The 27119-nt window shown below is 44.6% G+C and overlaps 1 protein-coding gene across 1 annotated transcript in view; it reads right to left on the bottom strand.

Annotated features, from left to right (window-relative positions):
* The window catches only part of LOC115791988 (BCL-6 corepressor-like), an 83305-nt gene extending 58139 nt beyond the window's left edge, over positions 1-25166 (bottom strand). The window contains 34 exon segments of the mRNA XM_030746307.1: positions 1991-2118; positions 2121-2217; positions 2219-2314; positions 2316-2389; positions 2392-2418; positions 2421-2537; positions 2540-2617; positions 2620-2716; positions 2718-2770; positions 2773-2820; positions 2823-2865; positions 2867-2910; positions 2913-2981; positions 2984-3037; positions 3040-3076; positions 3078-3178; positions 3181-3228; positions 3231-3348; positions 3350-3466; positions 3469-3504; positions 3506-3538; positions 3540-3720; positions 3722-4145; positions 4148-4183; positions 4186-4296; positions 4299-4333; positions 4335-4413; positions 4416-4559; positions 4562-4613; positions 4615-4817; positions 4820-4965; positions 4967-5559; positions 10911-10990; positions 24513-25166. Coding sequence (XP_030602167.1) covers positions 1991-2118; positions 2121-2217; positions 2219-2314; positions 2316-2389; positions 2392-2418; positions 2421-2537; positions 2540-2617; positions 2620-2716; positions 2718-2770; positions 2773-2820; positions 2823-2865; positions 2867-2910; positions 2913-2981; positions 2984-3037; positions 3040-3076; positions 3078-3178; positions 3181-3228; positions 3231-3348; positions 3350-3466; positions 3469-3504; positions 3506-3538; positions 3540-3720; positions 3722-4145; positions 4148-4183; positions 4186-4296; positions 4299-4333; positions 4335-4413; positions 4416-4559; positions 4562-4613; positions 4615-4817; positions 4820-4965; positions 4967-5559; positions 10911-10913 — 3522 coding nt within the window. The 5' untranslated portion in view covers positions 10914-10990; positions 24513-25166.
* Between the last annotated feature and the right edge of the window lie 1953 nt (positions 25167-27119).

The raw sequence follows: 27119 nt of genomic DNA, 5'->3' as shown, positions 1-27119 counted from the left end.
CGCTGCATTAGTTACAATGTAAAGGTAATGTTTGGATTCATAAGCTTTCTAAAGCTGTCTGTCTGGAAATGTGTTTCATTATTTATTCATTCAGTGGCTTCCATCAGGAAAGCAAAAAAACAACAAAAAGTTAAAGAAGTCAAAGCTAATCTGGGACTGAGGGAGGAAGACGTCTTTAAAAAAACTGCATTCCTTCCTCCTCCATCTGCTGAGAGGAGGATGAGGAGGAGGAGGTGAAGGAGGAACAACAGTGAGAATAACAGTGAGAAGGATGAAGAGAAAAATAGAGAAAACTGAGGTAAACATGTACAAATAGAGAGAGAAAAAAGAAAAAGAGACTCTTTCTTCCTGTCCACCGTTTCCTCCACAGTTTGGGGAAGAAGCATCGGGTTAACAGTCGCCTGCAGCCACAGAGCCGCTGAGTTATCCTAACTCGACCTCAGCTCGACCCCAAAAATAAGCAGAAAAGAAAAAGAGGAGGAGGAGGAGGCAGCCGCTCTCCTCCTTATACCTCCTCATACCCGACCACTCTTCACCGCAGACTCAAACAAACCTCGCCTCCAGATTTACTTTTAAAACCCCACGTTATCTCTGATAACTCAGCAGGCCCATCGCTGTATTTTAGGTTGTTTTTTGTCTTGTAGGGCTGGATTAGACTGTACAGTGTATGATCGGGATTAACACTAAAAATGAAAGCCCTAGCGGCCACACTCTGGTCCTGTGAGCGCAGCTGAAAGCTTTTAATGCAGACTAAAAATCCATCAGCTGACCCTGACTGTTAAGGTTATGGCTTATATTGCTTTTAAATAACAATTTCACTGTTTGCGTCTTACTTACCTCATCTTTATTGCCACATCATTCAATTAATTCCCGCAGAGCAGCTTTCACGCATTAGTCATCAGTCCGTACTCACCTTCGGGTCGTGTGATTTTTCAGTCACTTTGAGTCCTGTATAAACACGGTGTGATTGATTTGACTGTGCGTGAAAAGTCAGAGAACGTAACAGCAATGAAAAATGAACTTTAGAGTCAATCACAAGGGTTTTAGTCGCCCACAATGAGCCTAATCCTCCACACGCCGCCTTCGTACACCTGCAAACAGCTACTGTGTGTTCATGTCCGTTCACCACTTCCATGGTTGGGCTTTATACTGCAGACACTCTGAACTCTGGGTGTGTGTGACTGTGGTTGATTTTTTTTTCTGACTGAACAATCAGTGATAAGACGGTAACTCAAAGATCAGCGCTCTGCAGCATATGCCGAGATTCACTCCTCCTACGTAGCAACCACAACAATCACAGCGTCCTCTTTTACTCCTCCTGCAACTTCCAAAGATAATTTGGAGGTGGGAAGCCAGTGAGGAACCATCTCCTCAGAGAAAACCAATTCCTGCTTCCTTCCTCCTAACAATATCTCCTTGCTGTGCATCAGCAGCAAACGGACATATATGTTCATGTTAATTTTTTAATAGAACCCAGAAACACCCACAGTCGATGTAAAAGGCTTGTGCCAAACATATTGTAGCTGTGGGTTAACGCCAAAATGACAAAGGAAACAGAGCCACATATGAACGTTCACTAAAACCTCTCATAAGGTTACAACATGACACGAAGTTAACGAAAATACTGTCTCACAGGGATGACTTCATATCTGGTAAATCTTCTCAGTCTTCTGTGCAGTTTCCTGTATCAGGACTTCATTTTTTAAAGGTAACCCTGGTTTAAAATACTTTTCCCTCTTTACAAAGAAGCCTCACACAGTGGAATTGGACCACAGTGACTGGAGAGTCTGTTTCCTTTCAGTGAGTGTGACTTAAATTACCTTAATGAACAGTAAGCTGAAAAATCAATATCAGAAAACAAGCCCAAACAGGCAGCAGTGGTGTAATGATAGCACACCAGACCACCAGAGAAAATCTGATTTGCTCTCTCTGTCTCACCAGAGCATCACTGAATAATGAAGAGATGAGGACACAAAAGCCTACGCCTTACCTGGAGTGCTTTCTGCTCTCTGCTCAGCTTGCTCGAGTCAGCATAAAGCTCTGTGGTCACGCATTTGATTCGGTCCCCCACGTAGCCAGATGAGTTGGCGATGCGCTTGGTGAGGCCAGAGCGACGGATCTGCTGGAGCCGTCATCCTCGTCTGCCAGCAGATCCATGCAGTCCTGACTGTTGAGTCCTTCTCATCTCCCACAGCCGGCAGCAGAGGAAAAGTCCTTTGTTAACTGGCGGCTCCAGAGATGGATCCTCTGGCACCGTATTCAAACCTCCACTAGTTGGTGAAAGGTGCTGAAAGGTTGGGCCCCGGGTGAAACCTACTTCCATATGTAGGAACCCTGAGGCTGCTGCTTACACAGGCTGTTTGGTTATTTCCAGAAAGCTGGCCCTTAAGAGGGACCTTCCACAACTCTGACTACTAACTTTCCAAATGCAGGAGCTCTGGGACTGGTATCTGGTTGTACTGCGTTGCAGTTTCACCACGAGGACTGTTGGTTCCTGCAGCTTGGAGGCATAGGGTTACCACTTCCACGTGTGGGCTGCTGAAAATTCTGGGTTCAAAAGTTGGAGCTCTCACAGTCAGATTTCTGCAGCATGGCCCAACAAAATTCCTAACATTTGAGTGTTTGCTTCCCCATTGCATGCAGGGACTCTCGGGTTGTTACTGATGTACAGCTGAGGTCTGGAGTTTACGACTCCTCCAGGTGGAGGCCTGGAGTTTAAAACTTCTGCATGCTGGGACCTGAGGACTGAAGTCTCTACCGCTCTGTCCATACTGCTGCAAATGGGACTTTCTAACTGAGAGCTGCCCCGATGAGCTGACTCTGTGGGCTCATTGTAAACACTACTCCCATGCTGTTATTAGAACCTGGAGCAATCACCAGAACTATTTTCTCTGCTAACAGGAACCACAAGCTTACATTTCTGGAAGGGCTTTGCTGAGACTGAACATTTTTTACTGCTTGAACCTTCTGATTTAACTTCAACTGGCAGCACTCATCATTAATCCCCGCACAGCAGAGGCTCCAGTTTTACATTTCTAGAAAACTGCTGTGGCGTGGTTCGGGCACACCGCATCGTCCCTCCTTTCTGGGATATCTGGGAATGGACTAAGTGCCTCCTGCTCCGCCTCCTCTGGGATTTCCTCTGTGCTTTCTTGACCAGTAGGAGGAGGTGTGGAGAGTTGTGATGAGGAGTTGTGTGGGGTATTGAACCTAGTCTCTGCTCTGTATCTGAGTTGAAGGGAGACTTTTTGGAGGCCCTGGCTCTGTTTCTTTGATGTGCTCATGTGCATGTTTGGAGAAGTCTTCTGTTCTGGTAGATGTGGACTCACAATTTGTTGTGGAACAATCACTCTTCTGCCTCATCATGCACCAGGGTCAATACAACTATATCCTCTCTGACAGCAGTTGGGCCTTTACCTGAAGCCTTTGTGGTTTGGTTTGTGTCACGCTTGTGAGAGCCGTTCAGCATCTTGCCTTTTCTGAAGTCCAGAGTTTATCCTGGCTACTTAGACATGTTCTCCAGCTGATCTTTGTTGGTAAAGACTTGAATAAGTTGACACTGGAGTTGAAGTAATCTCCTGGGAATTTGGATATGAACGAACTCCATATGGGAAGCCATGTTTTGGTGGAATGTGAGATGGGTAAAAGCTGCTGCTACCAAGTAATAGAGGATGGGGGTACACAGGTCCTTTGCCTGATATTGACAGTTGTTGCATGGACATTTTCTGCAACCGAGTACGGGACATAGCGACTAGTGTAACCTAAGCCAGGAGGAAGATAGGAGTCACCATACATCTGACCGGAGCCATTTCCATTCTCCAAACGAAATGGCTGCTGATGCTTAGACTGGCTCTCTTTAGCCTCTGGCTTCGAAGGAGTTAAGAGCTGTTTTCCAGATTGAGTTTCCCCTTTGCTGTTTGGAGGGAGTTTTTCAGAGTCAGCAGGGCGGACTTGTGGCCATCCAATTTTGGAGTTTGACGAAGGAGATGCTGCAGCAGAGGCAGAACTGGAAATACTGGCTAACTCAACTCTCTTAGAGCCAGGTGAGCCTGGAGACTGCTGTTGGTGAAGAGTACTGTCCACACTTCGGTTTTTCATAGCTTGAGAGCCTCTACTGTGCTCAGAGATGACGGCTGAGGAAGGACTGGAGCAGCCCAACTGGAGGGTGTAGTGCTGATCATTTCGGATGATCTGGGACTTTACGATATCTAACAGGTAGGGTTAGACCCTCTTGAGCTGCTGGTCCCTGACTGGCTAGCAGCTTGTAATGAGATGGTGGTAATAACCCCAACTTGGCAGAGCCTCCAATCTGGTTGGAAATCCACTGGGAATCCTTCACTCTCTTGGCAGACAAATCCAAAGGTTTTTCTCTGGGAGTTTTGGCAGCCTTTTGAGATCCTGCTCTGTCCAGTGAGTCTTGGCAGGTGATACAGACTTTTCTTTATTACCGCAGTCAGAACTGGCATCTTTGGTTTTGGTGCTGCCTGAGTGGATAGGGGAGCAGCGCTCAGAGCTCATGTAAAGGGGTCGACACACTGAAGTGGGTGAGGATAAGGAGGGCTTCTGTTGAGGGTCTTCTGGAGTTCTGCAGTATTATTGCTGAGGTGGTGGGGGTGCTGGACCTGAGCAAGGAGGATGGGTAACTGTGGATGACTCTAAGACAGCAGTACCAGGCGAACTTGTAACGTGGCTGCTACTGTTTCCCCCAGTGCTTTTGATAAGAGCATTTTTGGTGGAAGTGGTCTGAATGGACTTTCCACCACTGCTACTGCTGCTGTCATGTTGTCGCTCTGTATGGTGAACAACTTGAGCCTGGGGTCCTGGTGGAGCTGAGGACTGGTGCTGAAGGCAGAGGGTTCTTGATGTGCCTGAGGACCAAGGCTCTGCAAAGTCTTCTCCTGGCAGTGGGGCAAGGGTGAAAGTACAGCAGAAGCTGGAGTGGCTGTAGAAATCCTTATTGGAGGACAGTGGGGAGGTGATATGGGCCGGTACATAAGGAGGCAGGTAGAAAAGTCTCTCCTCTCCAGGTGTGCTGCTTCCAACCCTAGAGGCGCACAGAGATTGATATGCCAGCTGTTGGTGGATGAAGGGCGGCTGCTGAGCCAGGAATGAGGCCTTGTATGCCATGTCCAGGAAGGGGTACATTGTAGTATCAGCGTAGGGGCTGATCCAGGGTAGTCTAAGGAAGCCACTGGTACCATTCAAGCCCAGTTCTGACTGTTTGTCACTGGCTCCAACTCTGCGGTCCAACCCCAGGCCCTCACCTCCTGCAGCAGGGACAAGTAAAGGTTTCTGCAGTCCTTGTGTCGGGCTCTTATACAGTCCAACATATCCATTTGCAGATTTCTGGCCTTCCAGCAAGGATACATCTGGTTTGTACAGGAGATCATAGCCGAGCGGGAGCGAGGTACCAGGCTCCTGGGGCTTTTCAGCAGAAAGAGGATGCATGCCAGGATAAAACATTCCTCCGTGGGGGCGGAGGTTTTCCCCCACCAGGGCACTGCGGTCAATACTAAGGGCAGCTAACGGGTTCATCTTGTGAGCTGCATTGGCATCCACCTGCAACACAGAGTCAAAAGACATAGTGAATAATTGCATTCTTTTGTAGTATACTGAAAGACTGTTATTTTTGACCAACAGAAGCTCAGAATGATTTTCATGCATCAAAAACCAAGACGACGTCCATCCTGATCCTCAGTCTGATACTGAAAACTCTTAAGAACATGAGAAAATATTTAAATTTGAGCCAAGAAACAAGTTTTGGCATTGCTGATTAAAAGAATAGTTGCTAATTCGTTTCCTATCAATCAACAATTCTATTTTCAAACCAAAACAAATGATTTCTGCATGCAGTCTTTGTGTGTGCAGAATTTAATATTCTTAAAATCTTTTCTGCAATTAAGTCAATCCATAAAGATACCACTTCTAAAATACTATACATTTCAGTAAAACATGTTTGTGACATGACATTTAGCGATACAATATTTCGCGATACGTTTCTTCATATGACATTTTGCAGTGTGAAGCATTTAGTTGATACGATATTTCCTGATGACATTTTGTGATACAACTTTTCATGATATGACATTTTCCAAAACAAGATTCTGCGACACATTTAATGATTATGTTTTATGACGTGGCATTTTATTACATGAAATCATAACAGGACTTTTGCTGTTTGACAGAAATTAAATACAACTCTTTTAGGACAAAGTATCCGTCAGCTGGATATCAGTGGCCTGTGCGGTAATGCGATCCTCCCTTTAGTACAGTACATACTCTGAAATAAATGGTTAAGCTCCACATGGTTAAATTCACCCTTCAAGGACAAACAAGAATGAAGAGAGGAAAAAGAATTTGGTCTATTTAGGGGATCCCAACTGCAGGAATAAAGCCTGTGATTTCATTTTCCTGTCACGGAGAAAAATAAGAGCACTCTTTTTTTTATTTATTTATTTATTTTAGTATTCCTGGATGACATACAATGCCCGGAGCTACTCTTTCACTCTCTCTCAGCAGATCCAGGAAACGGAGAGATGGAAAAAAAAAAGAGGTGATGCAGGGGGTGAGAGGGAAGAGCCAGAGAGAGAGAGAGGGGGGAAAAAGAGGAAACGTGATAAACAAAGAGAGAGCAAGAGACAAAGGGAACGCATGGCAGAAAAAGAGAGAGAGAGTCAGGGAGAGCAATATTGAAGAAAAAAGCAGCCTAATTGAATTTCCTGTCACACGGTGTGGTGAACCATCTCTGATTGGCTATCAGCCGCAGGGCCATTAGGAAATTATCCAGACAGCTGGGTTGCCGCCTGAGATGAGAAGGAGGAGGCAGAGATCCTTCACTCGCTGTTTTTTAAGGCACCGAGAAAAGAGGGAGGAAGAGACAGAAAAGTGCAGCTGAAGGAAAATTAAAGTCTTGATTTTGGGGTTAGAAAGCAGCAAGGAACAAAAATGAAACCAAGAAACTATTTTTCAGTTGTTTGTCATAGTCAGATAATGACAGACACATTTCCATTCATTTCAGAGCTGCTTGGGAAAGTTGCTGCTCATCAGCTCCTTCAGCCGGTCGAGGAAACAATATCTGTGATAGATTTCAGTCTGGTTACTGACAAACCCTCAGCACTGAAACGGATAACGGTGAATATTCATTTATCTGCAGCCTGTGATCATGTGATTCTCATTAACACACTGTGGAAGTGGGCTGGCATCACTGGCACAGCTCTCAGATGGTTTAGATCATGCTGCTCGGACAGGTGTCATTCAGTAATTTGGAGCTTTGAGTTCACATTGTAATTTTCTCCTGCCTTGATTCCTGTCACTTTCTCTTGGTGCATCTTTAAGTCTTCGTTAGCCCGTCTTCATGATCCAGAACGCAGCAGCTAACAAACAGCAGAGACGATCAGGATTGTGAGGCTGTAGCTCCTAAACTTCAGATTCAGCCAATCAGGATGGCTGAATCTGAGGTTTGTTTTAAACAACTGCTGAAAATTATTTTCCTTAATCTCTCTCCTATTAATTTACATTAATACAACATCAAACGTGTGTGGAAGTGTGTATTTATGAATGTGTCTGTATACTAGGGGTGCAGAAAAAAATCGTTTCGAGCTCGAATCGCGTTTCTAACATTGAACGATTCAGAATCGATTCTCATTTTTAAAAAATCGATTTTTTTTTTTGCGGGTGCGGCGGTGCCTTCTCAGCCACCGTAGTGCTAGGCAAAAGTGGGGAGTGGGGGCCTAGGGGAGAAGAAGAGCGTTCATCACTGAGAGGACCCTGGTTCAAATCCTCGGGCTGGCATCACTGTGGGTCCCTGAGCAAGCCCACCCCCCCAGGTTGCTCCCCGGGCGCCCCTTGGCTGCCCCCTGCTCCATGCTGTGCTGTGTGTACTACATACTCCATGTGTGTGATGGGTTAAATGCAGAGAATGAATCTCACTGCATGTATATGTATGTGACAAATAAAGCTCTTTCTTCTTCTTCTTCTTCAAAACAAGGAAGCAGCGTGGGCTATGTACAGGCATGCAAGCCTAGTAGGCTACAGAGGGGTGTGTAGTGTCGTGTTACGGTGTTTGTTGTTGCGCCGCTAAAGTATGGAGGATGAAGAAAAAGAAATCCAACCGCCTCCGCGGTCTTTGAAAGCAACCATTTGGAAACACTTTGGATTTTACCGGCAACCCGGCCCGGGTAAGAAAGGGCATGACATAACTCATGCGATTTGCAGAGATTGCAACGGTGAAGTATTTGGGAATACTTCAAATCCCCGTTCTCACCTGGTAAGACATCACCCAGAGTTGTTGGTAGAATTGGATAATCCAGTGAAGACAGCGCCAACACGACCAGCTGATCAGCCCACGCTTCACCACTTTGAAAAACTGCCACACAATTGTGAACGGGCAAAGAAGATAACAAAATCCATCGCTTGTTTCATCGCAAAAGACCTGCGACCATACAGCGCAGTGGTGAGAGACAGCTTCAAATTCATGATTAATTAATGATAAAACCTTTACAATTATAAAATCTTTATAAATGTACTCTGCTTTCATGCCAGCAGACTGGAGTAGATCCTGAGATCCAGAGAATCGTTTTGAATCGAGAATCGTTTTTGAATCGGAAAATAACCGTTTCTGAATCGAATTGTTTGGATTTGAAAGAATCGGAAAAAAATCGAATCGTGACCCCAAGAATCGATTCTGAATCGAATTGTGGGATACCCAAAGATTCACAGCCCTACTGTATACATCCGTATATATAAAGTTATTATTATTGTAGTTTGAAGTAGGCCTGCATGATTGTGGCTAACATGATAACCACGATGATTTTGATCAGTACTATAAGCCAAATCTAAAGTTTTCACCCCCGCTCATGATGACTGTGAGTAAAACTCGTGAGCTCCGTGTCCTCTGGGACGTTCTGAGTACAGTGCAGGTTTTGGAAAATAACTGCAGAGAGGATAAAACATCTTCTGTCCAGTAAGTTGACCTTTTTCCTGAAGCCTTTGTTACTCTCCGTGTTTATTGGACATTCATCTTTGGCCAAATGGAATTCGATTGGTTGGTGAGTGCATCTCGGTAGGATGGATGTGCAGACGTGTTGCACGAGTTCCCTTTTATGGATGTCTGAGTTGATGTGGGATGATTCATGTTAGAATCCGCTGCACTGTTTTTCTTGGCCTTCACTCATTCATCTGTACTGCAGTGTGTGGTGTGTTTTCAGGAGGCTGCATAAATCAGTTGTGTTGCTTTGCGGTGCAGGCACAAGTGTACAGCATATGATTTGCATATCATTTGTTCTTGGTTAACATCACTTGGCCTACAACCAAAGTATTTCCAGACAATTAATGATGATCCTCTTTGAGGGATAAGCTCTCCACCTTCTGCAGACATTTGAATTGTGTTGTGTATCTTTTAACGTAGTGTTGCTCATCCAGGAAACTTTAAGCTGGACGGTGCAGGGAACAACGGTGCAGGCACGTGGTCAAGTGGTGATTTAGGGAGGGCTTGATTTGCTTTGTGTTCTGTTGGCAGAGCGTTTTCAGGATCTCTCAGTCACGTTCCTTTAATTGTGGAAAGCCCAAATCATGATCGAGATTAAAATTTGATTAAGTGTGCAGAACAATAAAAACATGATCATAAAAACCTGCTGAAGCCAGTCGGTTAAATGTGCTGTCACATTTTATGGTTCAGTTTATTATTTTGTGACATGATGTTTCATGGTGTAATAACATGGTTTGGTTTTATTTTGCCATTTCTGTGGCCTGCCTCCTTCTCAGTTCCTCTCATAAATGGACCCACAAGTGGGTGCCTGCTTACCCTTCTGTTGTGTTGTGCTAGTGGAGAGTTATACACAGACGCTGAAGGATATCATGACTGATATAATATATGACTGTATGCTGTCCTGCTGTTAAGACCCGGCATTGTAGAGAATCTCGATTCATGCGTCCAAATTAAGAACCAAACAAACTGCCCCAGAGTCGCGCTACACAAGCTAGCTGTGTGTTGTTGTCTCTTCTGCCTGGCTGTGCGCCCTGATCATTTAGCATCATATACAACCCCTACCTGTTTGTTCATATAGCAGCTACCAGCCCTCCTTCCTCATTTAGGCCCCTGATTTAGTTCTTTAAAACCAAAACAATCCCAAGTTCAGGGATGCTCATGTTTAGTGGATTTCAGAGCGAATGAAGTCTACTTTCTGTGCATTTGCTCAAATCCATCAGTCGTTTCTTTTTTACAGTTTTATTTTGCTAATGGAGTGAATCAGTTTCCTCCAGAATTCAACTCAGGAAACTGCTAAATGATGTGGAACCTCTTTTCCTGGTTGTTGCATTGAATAGAGTTCAAACACGTCCACTGATGGAGTCTTATCAGCTATGATTAGTGAAAGAGTGGATGTGGAGACATGCCAGTGTGTGGGTCATATTAAGTTATGAGGTGGCTGTAATCACGTAGAGCATCTACTAATCAGAAGGTTGGTGGTTAAATTCCTGACTGCTTCAGTCTGCATACCAAAGTATCCTTGAGCAAGATACCTAACCCCAAGTTGTTCTCTGATGTAACTGTTGGAGTCTGAATGTTAGATAGTAAGCACTTAGCTGTAGAAGGAAGCATGAGGGTGTTAATGGGTGAATGCTAACATGTTGTGTACTGTAAGTACTTTGAGTGCTCAGCTAGAGTAGAAAACGTGCTTGCTCTGGTATTTCATGACAATACTCCATGTTTCCTGTTTCTGCCTATGATGAACACCAAATACACACTTTTGTTTCCATTTTTATGCTTTAAATTCTGACTTTCTCTAACGAGCTCACGTCAAGTTAAAAAGTTCGAGCACTTCGTTCTGCAGGGAGCGACTGCAGCCGAAGCTCAGCCTGTAGGTGAAGACAGCTCGGAGAAAAATAAACTTGAAGTTGCACTTTGACCTCACCATGCTGCGGGCCTGCCTTCCTCTGGTTTCTGCTTCAGACGGGACCGTCTGCCTCGAGGACGCCGCTCAGCCCGCCATGTCTGCAGACGGAGAGAAAAACCACATGAGAGCAGGTCAGAGTGAAACCACATGAAGAAAAACGTCTCACTCAGTAACACAAATCATTTCCCCTGACATTTTCACTGCATTTATTTTTTCTTTTTAACCAGAGCTCGAAGGTTTCAGAGAACAGACTCCGGCTGCCATGTCTTACACACTTTAACACACACTTTTAACCATTTAAAATGCCAGAAACCCCATTTTAACCTTTTGTGTTAATTAGGTTGGTGTAGTAAAAGATCAAGATCTGCTGAAGCCTCCTCTGAATGAACCGGGATCACATTCTATTCAAGAGGGATTCAAACATTAATATTTCACTGGAAATAAAAAGAACTGAATGTGTGAATTGTAAGCAGAGCCCAAATGCAGTGAGCAGAACCACCAAAAGATCTGCAGCAGATGAACAGTATCTGAAAGTCGTGTCCTTAAGAAACAGCAAAGACCTGACAGCACCTGAGAGCTGCATCTGCACCTTCAGCTGATCATCTGCTGCTCACTGAAGCCTCATCAGGAATGTCTCAGCTGAAGTGAGGCTGTCAGGGAGCCAGAAACAGGGAGAAAAGGCTGAGCTGCACCACATTCCACAAGAGCTGGACTGAAGATCTGCAGCAACAAGTCTGACAGAGGGACGAGTCCAGATTCATCCCCAACACTGCTTCAGCCACAGGTGTTGGAGACCTTGTTAAAATTGTTATGAACAAAGAAAAGTACATTCAGATGTTGATCCACCACACAAAACCATCCAATTGGCTTCATTTTCCAGCATGACAATGATCCCAAACACACTGCCAATGCAGTAAAAACACACAATGGAACAATATCAGTCATGGATGGGCCTCCCCAGAGGGCGGACCTCAACATTACTGAAGCAGTGTGGGATCATCCTGACAGAGAGCAGAAGAAAAGGCAGAAACATCCAAAGAAGAGCTTTGAATGTCCTTCAGGAAGCCTGGAGAACTTTCCTGAACACTAAGCTGCCTCAGAGAGTTCAGACTGTGCTGAAGAACAAATGTGTTAAGTTTGCAAACAGCTCTAAGTTACCTTCACGCGGCTGAAGCGTTTCCTAAATGTCTGCTGAATAAAGCGAGTCCACCTCCACCTGATTCCTCGATTTTAGTTTCAATCATAAAAGGTTAAAAACGCTAAAAGATGTAAACGAGTTAGAGAAAATCAGCGGAGGCGATGAACGGTTTGCACTTCATTTCAGCAGCACTCACACTGAAACACACACACTTACACACATGCACACACACACACGGCTCTCTGTCTGCAGCCCCATAACGAGGCTCGACATCTGTGTGTGCGTGTGCTTTATCGCCCAGCCGGAGGACTGATAAGGCACGTCGCCTCTTTTCCCGAGGAACTCATAATCCAGCGGAGAGAGAAAACGTGTCGGCGCTGCTCGGCTGACACACACGCAGAGCCGCCTCATGAGCTGCCACACACACAGACACACACAGAGTAATTGATGGCTGTTAGGGAGCTGGGATTTCAATAACGGCTCTTATCTCCAGACCGCTGAAGGACAGCTGTGTCTGCATGTGTGTGTGTGCGTGTATGTGTGTGTGTCTGGGTGTGTGCTCATGTCTTTGTATGTCTGTGCAGACACATTTCACTACTAAACCATCACAGTGAGGACATTGTGGCTGCTTCAGATTCAGGGTCCACGTTAGAGTGGGAAAGCCTTACGTCAGTGAGAAACCTCACAGAGACAGAAAAGCGTGGAAGTGTCGCCCACACAGCTGGATCGGCTCGCTGGGAAATTTATCGGCAGAATTTGGGCCAAATTTCCAGAAAAGGAGAGTTTGTTTTTTTTTAGATCTGCATTTTGGGTTTGTGTGTAAAAGCTCAAGTTTCAGCTACTTTTTACAGTGTAAAAAATAAAGTTCATTATTATTTGTCTCAATAAAACTGAATCTGAGTGTCTCAATGAGACCTTATATGTTTAATGTTCCCTTAAGAAGAAAATAAACAGATTAAAATCTTTTCTTCATATGTCAGATGACAGTGTCTTACTCACATTATTGCACAATTTCTTGAGGATTTTTTTAAATAATGTCCTGATAATTGGGAAAACTGTCATATAAATAAATAAATAAATAAATATTGGATGTTACATACTATGCTGAAAAAACCTCTTAAAAGAAACACTATAAAATCACATCAAATCTACACTAACATGGACTGGGTAATGTGTCAGAAATGAAAGGAAGCCACATCGCTGGATGGGAATGAAAATTATCAACCCACAGTGGACTGAATTCAAAGACACCCTGAAAATCAAAGTGAAATTGATGGGGCAGGCTAGTCCATTTATCAGTTCTTTCATCCTCCAGGAACCTCCATACTCTTTGTCACATGAGTCTGGGCACCAGGAGGAACCCAGGACCCACTGCACCAGCATGGGGTCAGACAGTGGCTCCAACAATTTCATTCCCTGTACCTGACGGCAGGCAGGGTGCTGGTCCTAGGCTGTAGAGGTCTGTGCAGCCCTCCATGGATTTGCCTCCCGAGACCATCACTGACCCACAACCAAACTGGTCATGCTGATCAGTGTTACAGGCAGTATAACGTTTTCCACGGCTTCTCCAGAACCCTGTTAGTCTATCACATGTGCTCAGGGTGAACCTGTGAAAAGCCACTGGGCACCAGTGGTGGACCTGCCTATTCTGGTATTTTATAGCAAATGCCAGTCATGCTCCACAGTGTCGGGCAGTGAGCACAGGACCCATTATAGATGATGTGGGCCTCAGGCCATCCTAAGGACCTTCTACGGCCCTGTCCAGCTCTCCTAGAGTAACTGCCTGTCTCCTGGATTCTCCTCCATGCTCTGAGGCTGTGCAAACCTTCTGTCAATGGTACGTATTGATGTGATTTTTTTAGATTGTTGCATGCCGTGTGGCTTTATGAGTTTGACAGCCCTGGTTTAGCAGGTATAGGCATAGGTTGTAGAAGCTAACCAGGGATCAGTCTTCACATCACTGTGGAGGGAATTTTACAGCACTTTTCTTTGAAGAATTGTTTTAATTCAGTCACACTGGAGGGTTTTTGAGCATGTGTAACCCTCTAACCTTTTCAATTTTTTTCAGGGCCCCTCCAAAATCTTCTTTTTCTTTCTCTTTTTTTTGAGCCGCTCAGAGGAGCACTTTCTGTTGTGATTTCGATCATTGAACTGCTACATAACCTGGATGGTCTGGATTTGATGGCAGAATTTATTCATCAGTTATGGCAAAGTGTTCAGGTCTTAAAGCAGCAAAGCAGCCACAGATCATCCCACTATCACCACCATGGTTGGAATGATGTTTTTATGAAATGTTGTTAGTTTTATGCCAGATGTAACGGGACCCAAACCTTCCAAAAAGGTCAATTTTGTGTCATCAGTCTACAGAACATTTTCTCAAAGGTTTGGGGATCATCAGTCTTGGATAATGTGAGATGAGCCTTTGTGTTGTGTGTCGTCTGCAGTGGTTTTCACCTTGAAACTCTCCCATTGAAACCATTTTTGCCCAGAGTCTTTCTAGTTGAACTCATGAACTCTGACCTTAACTGAGACAAGTGAGACCTGCAGTTCTTTAGATGTTGTTCTGGGTTCTTTTGTGACCTCCTGGGTGAGTCACTGATGCACTCACTGTGGGTCACTGGAGTCCCAAAGCATTAGAAACAGCTCTGTAACCGTTTCCAGACTGATGCCTGTCAGTAACTTTGATTCTCATCTGTTCTTGAGTTTCTTTAGATCGTAGCATGATGTGTGGCTTTATGAGACCTGCTTCACTTTGTCAGACAGGTTTGATTTAGGTCATTTCTTGATTCAGCAGGTCAGACAATAATCAGGAAACTGAACCCAGCTTCCCAAAAACATATTTCATAAAAGTTATTTTACTTACAGTTATTTCAATGACATACAAACCATTTCATAAGGATTTGATGCTCAAGCAAAACATGACTTAGTAAATGGTGGAGAAACCCTTCTTTGATTTTGCTCCCTGACCTGCAAATCAATTTATAATTTTTATATAATGTTTTTCTGGATGTTTGGTGGATATTTTGTCTCTCTCCATTAGAATGAAACAACCACAGAAACTCGAGCCAAATAATTATTTCCCCACTGTAATATACGTAACATATTTACAGCTAAACGGCAACTACTTTTTAAAGAAGGTCCAGAAAATACAGCATATGAAAACAATATGCACTTTTCACATTAAATGTGACAGCTTTTTTTCTCTTTTGACTAATAAAAGAGTGACTTCCTCCTTTCAGTTACTTTTCTCAAACTAAGAACATGTAAATTGCTGCTGATGCTCTTAGAGTTGCTCAGTTGCTATCTTTGAGCTGCGTAAACATTTGTGTACAGCTCTAATATCTCTCCGGCCTCTCGTCCCTCACAGATGTACAGGATTCAGAGTAATTTTACAGACTAAACGTGATGCTCCAGGTTGTTGTGTTTGCAGCCAGCTGCATGTGGCGCTCCTCTCAGAATCCTGATGATCCAGCTGTGCTGTCGGCCACCGAGGCCAATCTGAGCTGCAATTTTCTGGACGTGTTCATTGCCTTCCCACTCTCTGCTCGGCTTTGTTTTAATTTTACGAGACGAGAGACGGAGATGAAACTTTAATGACCCCTGCAGGGAAAACGTTGTTTATTTAACCTGGATTTATCTGGACTGCCCCGCTGATCGCTGGGAAATCTGTCTGGTAATGAGAAAGGAGGGTACCAAAATCATCTTTAACCTTCCTGATTTAACCTTAAACTGATGGTGATGTTGGAATATAAGGATTGATTCTCATTAATCCGTTTTAACGGGATCTGAAGATCAAGGTCATTTCCACACAAACCCAAAGACAGATTTAAATGGCTGAAACAAAGCAGTCAAAAAGAGCTTTTTTGACTTCAGGACTGAAGAAATGCAAAAATGTGAGAGAAGGCATGACAGCTGCATAATAGCAGGCCGCATGGAATCAAATAAAAATCTACTTTGCCCAAGATTTAGATGAGAATCTGCAAACATCTGCCCAAAAACTGGATTTCTTTGAAGTCTGGTTCAGAAGTGAGGCCAGAAAAAATAGCTGAAAGCCCAGGAAAATTTGGTCTGCTGGATGTTTTTGGAGATGCAGCACAATATGAGACTTCAGTTAAGTTCTCAGAACATAAACCCTCCACTTCATGTGTTTTTAAATTCTTGACACAAACAATTAACTTAAAATCACTAAAGGTAAAGCCTTGGACAAGAAAGCATAAAAAAAGAAAAAAATGTCCTGACACCGCTGTATGGTAGGCAGGAACATGACCCCAATGCAGGACTCGATGGACAGTAGGTCACTCAAAACAGCTTTTATTGCTGGAGTATACGAAATTACATTACAAACATAAACATGACCGGGAAGGGCATCAGCCCGAAATAACAAAAGAAGCTTTTCTGCCAGGAATCCATACAACACGAGAACGCGACGAAGAACAGGAGGAGGACGCAGACAATAAACACACAAGAGGTAATGAGGGGAAAGTGGACTTTCCCCTGGGGAGAACGGGTGAACTGAAACATACCAATGAGACTGGGGGAACAAGAAAAGGAAGAGAGAAGCTAATTCAATCCCTCAAAAGACGTGGCACCCCCCAAATAATCCAAAAAAACACACATTCCTGAGTCCGAGACCCAGGGACCACCACAAAAAAGACCAACAGAAAAAAGCCATCCGGGTCATCACAGTCTAAAGCTCTTGATTCAACGACAGCTGGAATTCATGTTCTTGAATATTTCTTATCGCAGCTGCTTAATTGTGTGAATTTGATGCTTTTCTTTGGCAAACATAAAAGCAATATAATAGCTTTGGATTTTTCATTTGACAAAATATCATATTTGAAGACATCTTTTTGGAAATTTCTGTCTATTTGTTCATATGCTACATCATCTTTTCATTAGCAAAAAGGTCAGATTAATCAGTGATGACAATAACCATGTGGATGGGTCTGAAGACTTTAGCTGTCACTGATTATACAGCTGTTCAAACATCTGTAAACACCAACAAACACATCCTCATACATATAGGTTTTTATTTCCTGACCAGTTGGCATGTTGTTGCAGGACATTGGTAGCAGTAGCTGTGAGATTGATTGCTAACCACTGATTGCTAACCCCCGGCAACCACCAGTCATTATGGAAAAAGTGTATTCTGCAGGGTTGTTGGATACTGTCACTATTAAAATTGGTTGCAAAGAACTACATTGAGCTGCACTCAAAAAAGGTCCGCTTTGGTTGGTAGAAGTTGCTGTGGTCACAACCTGTCTGCAAACACACAAACTGCTCTCTGAGCAGCAGCAGAACAGAGACCATTCGTCCTCAGAGTAAAAACTGCAGCATTTGAAATGTGTTGGTCGCAACAGTAAAGTCCAACTTCTACTTTGAAGATGAACATTCTTCATGTTTGTGTCACACTTTTCCAAGTGTCAGTACAGCTTGGAGAGCGGCGGTGAATGTTTGCAGATAAGTCTGCATCTTCCATGCAAAGCACGGGTGACTGTGGCAATCTGATAGTGACCTAAGCAATTACAGGGAGGTTTATGGTGCAGCACCATCTTTGCAACAGATGTCACCTTGTGAAAACCAGCAACCATGAGAACCACTCCCCAGTCGGTCAGGGAATACATTTTTCCTTCATGAGTGATGATTTCCAGGGTTCACTGACTCGCATCTAGGCCCGTGTTCCTGAGACCCAAACAGAAAAGGCTGGAAATTCCTGTTATGCTGACCTGCATCTACTTCTGACACATCCACCAGAGCAAATGTACTCCAAACTCTTTCATCATCATTTCAAGGGAACGTGTAATTTAACCCAGAAACCATAGCGACATGTTGCACAATGACTTCAATTTGAAAGTGTCCCATTTTATTCTTCCTGCATGAAAATTTCCACACAAGATAAATATTTGAATTACTTTGAGGTTCAAGAAGCTACACACCCAAAGAGATACATCAACAAAAAGATTCAGTTGGCACAACCAGACACAAAGAAAAAAGGAGAATAAAACTTGACTCAAACCTGGTGACTGTTTTTTCAGATAGTGTTGCTTGATTATGTTTTAAAAATATGTCATAATCCTGCAACCAACTCACAGACCTAGTTAATTAAAAATTAACTAAGTAATGAACTAAACATCCATCCATCCATCCATCCATCCATCCATCCATCCATCCATCTATCCCCTTTTGCTTATCAGAGCAGAAGGGGATGTGACAGCTGGGCTATCCCAGCTGTCACAGGGTCAGAGGCAGGGCACACCCTGTGCAGGTCGCCAGCCTGTCGCAGGGCTAACACAGAGAGAAAGACAACCATTCGTACCTCTGGGCAATTTAGAATCACCAATTAACCTAACCCCTCCCTGTGTCTGCGTGGGAGGAAACCCACGCAGACACAGGGAGAACATCCACACAGCGAGGCCCGGGCCAAGGTGGAATCAAACCCAGACCTGTGAAGGCAACAATGCTAACCACCACACCACATGTTGCCCATGAAGTAAACAAATAAAACAAATTATTGTGAGCTGAAATAACCTGCCACAGTGCAGTGAGGAGTGAATTTAGACTTTTAAGTTGAGGTAATTGTAAAAAGACAACAATGAGTCTAAAGCATTAATGCAAAATAGAATGTGGTGCAAAAATCTCAATGGTTTCATGTTAATCGATTGATGCCAAAACTATGGCATTAAAATTTAATGGATTGCACCGTTCTGCTTTCAGAATATACACTATATTACCAAAGGTATTCACTCGTCTGCCTTCACACATACGGAATAGAGTGATCTCCCATTCCCTTCACAGCTATAACAGCTTCAACTCTTCTGGGAAGTCTTTCCACAGGTTTAGGAGTGTTTATGGGAATTTCTGACCATTCTTCCAGAAGCACATCTGTGAGGTCAGACACTGATGTTGGAGAGAAGGCCTGGCTCACAGTCTCCGCTCTAATCCATCCCAAAGGTGTTCTATCAGGCTGAGGTCAGGACTCTGTGCAGGCCAGTCAAGTTCTTCCACACCAAACTGGCTCATCCATGTCTTTATGGAGCTGCTTTGTGCACTGGTGTGCAGTCATGTTGGAACAGGAAGGGGCCATCCCCAAACTGTTCCCACAGAGTTGGAGCATCAAACTGTTCCAAATGTCTTGGTATGCTGAAGCATTAAGAGTTCCTTTCACTGGAACTAAGGGGCCGAGCCCAACTCCTGAGAAACACCCCCCACACCATAACCCCCCCTCCACCAAACTTTACACTTGGCACAATGCAGTCAGACAGGTACCGTTCTCCTGGCAACCACCAAACCCAGACTCCTCCCTCAGATTGGCAGATGGAGAACATTCATCCCTCCAGAGAACACGGTTCCACTGCTCTAGAGTCCAGTGGCGGCGTGCTTTACACCACTGCATCAACACTCTGCATTGAGCTTGGTGATGTAAGGCTTGGATGCAGCTGCCATGGAAACCACTGAGCTAATCTGAAGGTCACATGAAGGTTAGAGGTCTGCAGTGACTGAAGGTTGGTGACCTCTGTGCACTACGACCCTCAGCATCCACTGACCCTGCTCTGTGATTTTATGTGGCCTACCCCTTTGTGGCTGAATTGTTGTCATTCTAAATCTTATACTCTGTTATAATCCCACTAACAGCTGACTGTGGAACATTTAGCCTCCTGCACAGGTATCATCCTATCACGGTACTGGACTCACTGAGCTCCTAAGAGCGACCCATTCTTTCACAGATGTTTGTAGAAGCAGTCTGCATGCCCAGGTGCTGATTTATACACCTGTGGAGGTGACTGGAACACCTGAACTCAGTGATTTGGATGGTGACTGAATACTTATGGCAATGAGGTGCAGGTAATTTTAGAGCCTGAAAACTAGAGCTTTAAAACAAAACCCACAAAGACAATCAGTTAATGAAAGAAACACACACACATACACACAGACACACACACACACACACACACACACAAAAAAAGACTAGAATACATTTTCAAACCTGTTTAAACTGTAAAATACTTTAAAACAGACTCGTACAGTAATTATGACTGAAATCAGAGTGCAGAGGACTGGCTACATTACGTAAGTGATATTTTTACACTCTGGGAGCCTTGTGGGTTTTACATGATTTAGGAAGAAGCACTGAAGTGTCGCAGCAAACGAAGAGTGAGTCACTGCAGGAACATAACAAGAGATAATTCACTGGGCTGAGAGAAATATTACAAGAACGTGACACTGAAGAGAGTCGGACAGGGACATAAAGAAGTGCTGACTCATTTAAAATGAAACAGCGTGTGATTTCTGCCACCAGAGGTCTCTAAAGCAAACAATACAGGATGTAGTTTAGCTAAAGAAGAATGAGATCATGAGAGTTATTGTTCTGGAAACCTCTAAAGAAATCAGATGGCGTCTACAGTTCGTTACTTATATTAACATCATAGTTCATTCTAACTATAGAGCCAGAACTGATGTTAGCTAACGTAATATGATGAGCTGACTAACACCAAAACTAATCCAGCTAATGTTACATTGTATAGTGCTGTGCAAAAGTCTTGAGTCGCCCTCAGTGCTTTATATTTTGAGAGGAAAATGGGAAATAGATGCAGAGATTTATTGAAACATGTAGAAACATATATGGTATAACAAGCTTGAAAGTCAGCAGCTTGTATTGAACACCTTTCTTCTTCAGCACAGCCACTTCTTTAAGCAGTCTTCAGGAACAGTTCTCCAGGCCTCTTGGAGGACATTCAGAGCTCTTCTTTGGCTGTTTCTGCCTTTTGTCCAGTTCTGTGTTAGGATGAGCCCACACTGCTTCAATAATGTTGAGGTGTGGGCTCTGGGGAGGCCAATCCATGACTGATTAGAGTTCTGCTGTGTGTTTTTCAGGTATGCTGTTACTGCACTGGCAATGTGTTTGGGACCATTGTCGTGCTGAAAAAATTAAGCTGCTGCCAATCAGATCCCCAACACCAGATTCAGCCTTAATAATGAGTTTGTTAAGTGGCTCAGCAAACAGATTTCCTCCGAATATGATCAGGTACACGGACCTGGCCTGAAAAAGCATCCAATGTCCAATGAAAAACTTTGAAAGACCTTCAGAAAGGCTGGAGACCTTTTTTTATCAAGACCACTTTAAAAATGACAAGAAAATCTGGCTCTTTGGAAGGAAAATATAAGGAAATAAGGGCTGGCTCAATACTTTTGCACAGTACTGTATGTTTACAAAAGTTAATCATGAACTGTGGTCAAGTGAGTTGGAACACTCCGATGATGATGACGCTTCTCTAAAGCCACTGACATGAATCAATCTAATCCAGTGGCAAACACTGAGGTCAGGTGGAAATTCCACCATCAGTTAATTTCAGACTGATATTGATCAAATACTCCGAGTCAGCAGATATCTGAAGCCAAGGTCTCAGTACTGAAATAATAATCACCCAATCAGATTCTGTGGGAAACACATCAGGTGAAAAGCTGGTTTTTGCAGACAAATTTCCTCCCAGCCACGTTCAGTTCAACAATCAGTGATTAACCACACACACACACACACGCACACACACATGCACACACACACACAGACGATGCCTTGGTTAGAAGTCTCTGTATAAACTAAGTGTAACTCTTAAATAAAGTGCGCACAAACACACTTGAAGTGTTTAGTCCATTCTTAAAATTGTCGTTTTCAATCTTTAGCACCAATCGACTGCACAGAAACCTCTGAGGACATCTACAGAGAGAGACGCACATCAGGGCAGGAAGCGCATGTGTAACGTGGCCCAACTCAAACTGCTATTGGCTGTTTTTCACATTACTATTTTCACAGTGTCCAGAAGGTGAACTGTTAAATTGGCAAAACACAATTAGAAGAACCACACAAACGTATCTGCAAAGACACCAACTGGCAGCCGACTCAGCCCAGCAGTGATATCCATTACCGTGGATGCCCAATTAATCAACCCCGTGAGGAAGTGTACTGTTACCATGGGCCAAAATAAACACACTAAAAATAACCTATGGATGCACACTTAGGTACTCTCTAAGTGTGCATCATCTCAGAAATTGTTCCATCAGCTGTTTCATCTTTTGTTTGCCCTCAAATTACACCAGGAGTCCTTCACATGTGGAGTACTTATTCTGCATGGGGGTCTTTTATTTTGAAATTTCACCAGATTCTCTATGTTGTTCCTTTATTTGACTTCCTGCTCTGTGCAGCTAAATAGATGAGGTTCTATCTTCAGTGATGTGAAGAGAGAACCACTTGTAGAACTGCGTCGTGGAGCATGTGGTGGAAATGTTAGCTTGAGCGGTTGAGATAAGCTCCAGAACTTGATGCACCCACTCCCAGTGTACTCCCAGGGTTCCACGGGTGTTACAGGCTCCACGTCAGCCAGTCTGCTGGGGTCCATTTAGGGCAGGTGACTGAAAGTGCAGTACAGAACAGGGAGCAGGAGGTTCTCTGTGGAGGTCGTTGTGCCTGCTACGTTTGTGTTGTACACTAAAATCCAGCTGCTCCATATTCATCCTTCAGGAGGACCTCAGAGAACGATCTGCAGGTGAGTGTAGTCCCTGCTTCAGCCTGGTGAACCCTGAGAATAGCTCGGGTTTGTTCTGTTTCTTGCTTCGCTTCCGTCACACCGGGAATGTTTCAGAAGCAGAGTATTTAGTCTGCAGAGCTTCTCTTATATTTGATTGGACTTCTAGTGCCAGTGCTGGACCTGGCTTCCTGCCCTCCTCATCTGCTTTGTGCAGCTTCACAAGTCTTTGGGGACAAACACAGGTTGGACTTGTGATTTCACCAAATGTGCAGATTTCAGTAGTAGCCTTCTGCTCGACATCACACAAAATACTGTCAAGTTTACTTTTTTATTTAATCCACAACAAACTGCACAGACAGAAGCATTCAGGAACCTGCTTAAATTCCCCGTGTGGAATTCTGTGCAGACTGAACTCTCCACTCTTGAAAGGCTCCCGGTCTGATGCCGTACAGAGGACAGATAAAAAAAGATGGCACTTCAAAGACACGTGCCCGGGATTCGTGATGAGGAATGCATCTGATGTAATTGCAAACTTTGCCTGAGTGATTATCAGCTGCGTCACAGCTGCAGTGTGACATGGCCGTGCTCCGGTATTCCAAGGTTAATTCTTGATTAATCTTTGCTACTGTGGGCTTGTGTGTTGGTGGAGGTATTTGCCTATGAAGAGCCTACAGAGAGGGGTTTCCAACCACTGCAGATGTGCTACAGTCCTGCAATAATCCCACCTGCACAGTGCTGAACATGGACGATCTGTGCAGTCGGGAAACCGCTGATCAGAGCAGTGAAGGTTGTGATGATGCAGTTTGAGAGGACTGGAAGTGCAAACCACCTCAATAACCCAACCGAACCAAAGGAAACCACTGAAGATCAAAAAGCACAAAGTGAGACACAGAGACAGCGGCTGCAGTGAACACGTTTCACTCTTTGAACACTCGGGCTCACTTCTGCTCCTTCTTTGTTATCACTTTTCCTCCCGGCCGGCTGATGAGGGACAACATGCTTGTATCACATACTGTTGACACTGCCCCCGTCTGACAGACGCTGCCTGCAGGTACAGGCAGTCTGAAGCTGCCCGTGTGCCATCGCCGCTGAACGATAATTTCCCCATTATTCATGACTCATCCTCCTCTGTAGAGCCTACGGTGCAGCCTACAAGCAGCATGGCCGATAATGGTACCAGCATTCACGTCCCTGCGTTGCTGGTTGGCTCTGGAGTTTCAGGCTCATCCAGTCTCTTCCACTCAGTTTGAAAAATGGCGGCAGAACAAGAAGCAGAGGAATGAACGGTGATCAACAGTCTCCACACAAACTGTAGCTGTGTTTCTAGAGAGGTGTGTGTCAGGTTCTGGTGTGAGGTACGTGTAGGGTTTCAGGAGGGCTTGCAGTTATGACCTACCTGCAGCTTCCAGGAGTAACAAGGGAACAGCAGCGATGAGAGGCGGCTGGATGGAAAACGCTGTTACATTACACAAAAACACAGACATCTGCAATGACGGCGCGCACACAGAAAACCCACCCGTGGTGTCACTGTTAGAGGGTTTAATGTGGAAATGCTGCACACTGAAACAGGTTGGAACAAAGCTGCGAGAAAAGCAGCAAATTCTCCCATTCAGGAAACTCTAAAAGCAGCAGCTGCCACACGGTTTGGATTGAAGCCCTAAAATCAAACACACAGCAGGACAAATACATGACACACAAAAATAACACAAAAACCAAAATACTTTATGAGCTTGTAAATATTACAAAACTACAATAAGAGCCATGAAAAAGATGTCAGAGCTGATGAGGAAAATTCTCTGTTAAGAATGTGTTAAAGTGTTCCTTCAGGAATATTTGACTCATTTGCGTTTGATTATTGATATAAGTTAGAAACATATTAACCAGTCTTCAGTGGAACATTAGAGGATTAATAGAAGCGTTAAATTTAAACTTGACTCGATTTTAAAAGTATCTAAAACTCACCGTTTTCTGCGCCTGTGCAGTAAAATCCAGTTTTTCTTACTTCTGTCTGAACATCCATCCGCTCCGCACAGGTGAGATTAAAAAAAAATCCCATCAAGGTAAATAAATCCACAAATCCATCCTCCTCATCGATCTGCCGCGTGCGGCGCAGGACGGGGCGTGGGCGCGCACGTGCACACTGACGCTGTCACACACTCAGCGGGTTCGGGTTCCTCCAAAAATTCAATCAAAAATAACAATTAATTTAAGAAAGCCCCCAAAATCAACGAAAAGAGCGCGCGCGTGGCGCACGCACGCGCACGCACAGGTCGCAAACAAGGTGTCCCGAGGTGCGCACAACTCCGCTGGAAAAACGCCAAACCGAACCCCGAACTGCACACACACACATACACACACACACAAAACCACGCATACACGACCTCACACCTGGGCTCGCACCTTTCTGCACACGTGCCGTCCGGTACCGGGCTGAGTTCTGTGTGTGCGCGCGCGCGTGTGTGTGTTTATGTGTGTGAGTGTGTGCGTGCGTGTGTGTGTGTGTGTGTGTTCCTCCGCGGAGTCCCGGCAGGAAGCGGCAGCAGCAGCGGATCAGATCCAAACACTTTGAGCCCCAAAAACAGGAAAAAGGAGAAAATTATCCCTCCGGGCGCCGCGCGCGCACCTCGCGGGTTATTCCACCTTTCTTTTCTTTCTTTCCCGTCCCGTCGTCCGCGCGTCTGCTGGGTTTATCCCGCTATCCTCCTCCTCCTCCTCTCCACCCGCCGCTCTCTTTTCTTTTTTCCTCCACGCGGACGGCCTCTCTCTCTCTCTCTCTCCTTTCTCCACGTCTTTCTCCGCTGGTCTCGCGCTCCACCGTCAAATCATCCTAAATTAACAGACACGTTTCCGGTGAGTGTCTTCAAAATAAGACCCTGACCGTCGCTGTAGTAAACCGGTAAAACTTTATTCATGAGGAGCATTTTATTCCATATGTGACACAAAATCAACAGACGTGATCAAGCTTAATACAATAATTAAGAAGAAGAATCACGAAACAAAAAGGCATAAAGGGGTTTAGTTAATCCGTAGTTAAGATCAGTATAAACATCAAGAAAAGACCCATAAAAATAAGAAGCAATGAGCAGTAGGCTGAAATCATATTTAGATGAGGAGCTGCTAGTTTGGTTTGACACCCCGAACATGTTGGAGAGCCCCTGATGTGAGTCAGTCGGTTTTTCCAGCAGTGTGAAGCAGAAAAGTTAAAAACAGACTCACCTGCTGTTGCTCCAGGTCAGAATCAGAATCAGAATCAGAAGGTTTTTATTGCCATATGGGTGAACAGGTTCACAGCATTAGGAAATTGCTGCGGTACTTCGTGCTTACAGAAAGAAACAAATAAGTATAAAAACTATAAGACAATATACAAGTATACAAATTGCAAATATACAGAGATATTAGAGCTATAACTATAGCACAATATTACAAAATTACAAAATATACAGTGCAGAGACTAATTAAAAGATAAAAGAATGTAGACTATATTCCACTAATATGTACATCAGTGCAGTCAGACAGGTGCATAGACATAGGGTCATCAGCGTTTGTGGAGGGTGGTGGTAACAGTCTTAGGGTAATTGTTCATGAGTCCAACAGCAGAGGGGAAGAAACTGTTCTTATGGCGGGAGGTTCTGGTCCGTATGGACCGTAGCCTCCTGCCTGAGGGGAGAGGGTCAAAAAGTCTGTGCCCAGGGTGAGAGTGGTCGGCTGTGATCCGACCCGCACGCCCCAGTGTCCTGGAGGTGTACAGGTCCTGGAGAGATGGGAGGTTACAGCCAATCACCTTCTCAGCAGAGTGCACAACGCGCTGTAGTCTCTGTTTGTCCCTAGTGGTGGCTCCAGCATACCACACAGTGATGGAGGAGGTGAGGATGGACTCAATGATGGCAGTATAGAACTGCACCATGGTCCTTGCTGGCAAGTTGAATTTCTTCAACTGCCGCAGGAAGTACATCCTCTGCTGGGCCTTTTTGATGACAGAGGTGATGGTGGGCTCCCACTTGAGGTCCTGGGTGATGGTAGTTCCCAGGAAGCGAGAAGAGTCCACTGTGGTGATGGGGGTGTCAGTCAGGATGATGGAGGGTAGAGGGGCTGTGTGCTTCCTAAAGTCCACTATAATCTCCACTGTCTTCTGGGCGTTCAGTACCAGGTTATTGTGGCTGCACCAGGACGCCAGACGTTTGACCTCCATCCTGTAGGCCGACTCGTCCCCGTCTGAGATGAGTCCGATGAGAGTCATGTCGTCTGCAAACTTAATAAGCTTGACAGACTGGTGGTCAGAGGTGCAGCAGTTGGTATACAGGGAGAAGAGCAGAGGAGAGAGGACACAGCCCTGAGGAGTGCCAGTGCTGATGGTCCGGGAGTCCGAGACATTCTTCCCCAGCCTCACGTGCTGCTTCCTGTTCGTCAGGAAGTCAGTGATCCACCTGCAGATGGGATCTGGCACGTTCATCTGGGACAGCTTGTCTTGGAGGAGATCAGGGATGATGGTGTTGAAGGCAGAGCTGAAGTCCACAAACAGGATCCTGGCGTAGGTTCCCTGGGAGTCCAGATGCTGTAGGATGAAGTGCA

The sequence above is a fragment of the Archocentrus centrarchus genome, chromosome 2 (genome assembly GCF_007364275.1).
Source record: "Archocentrus centrarchus isolate MPI-CPG fArcCen1 chromosome 2, fArcCen1, whole genome shotgun sequence".
Lineage (NCBI taxonomy): Eukaryota > Metazoa > Chordata > Actinopteri > Cichliformes > Cichlidae > Archocentrus > Archocentrus centrarchus.
Note: the sequence above shows the minus strand (reverse complement) of the source record. Positions and strands in the feature narration are given on the sequence as shown.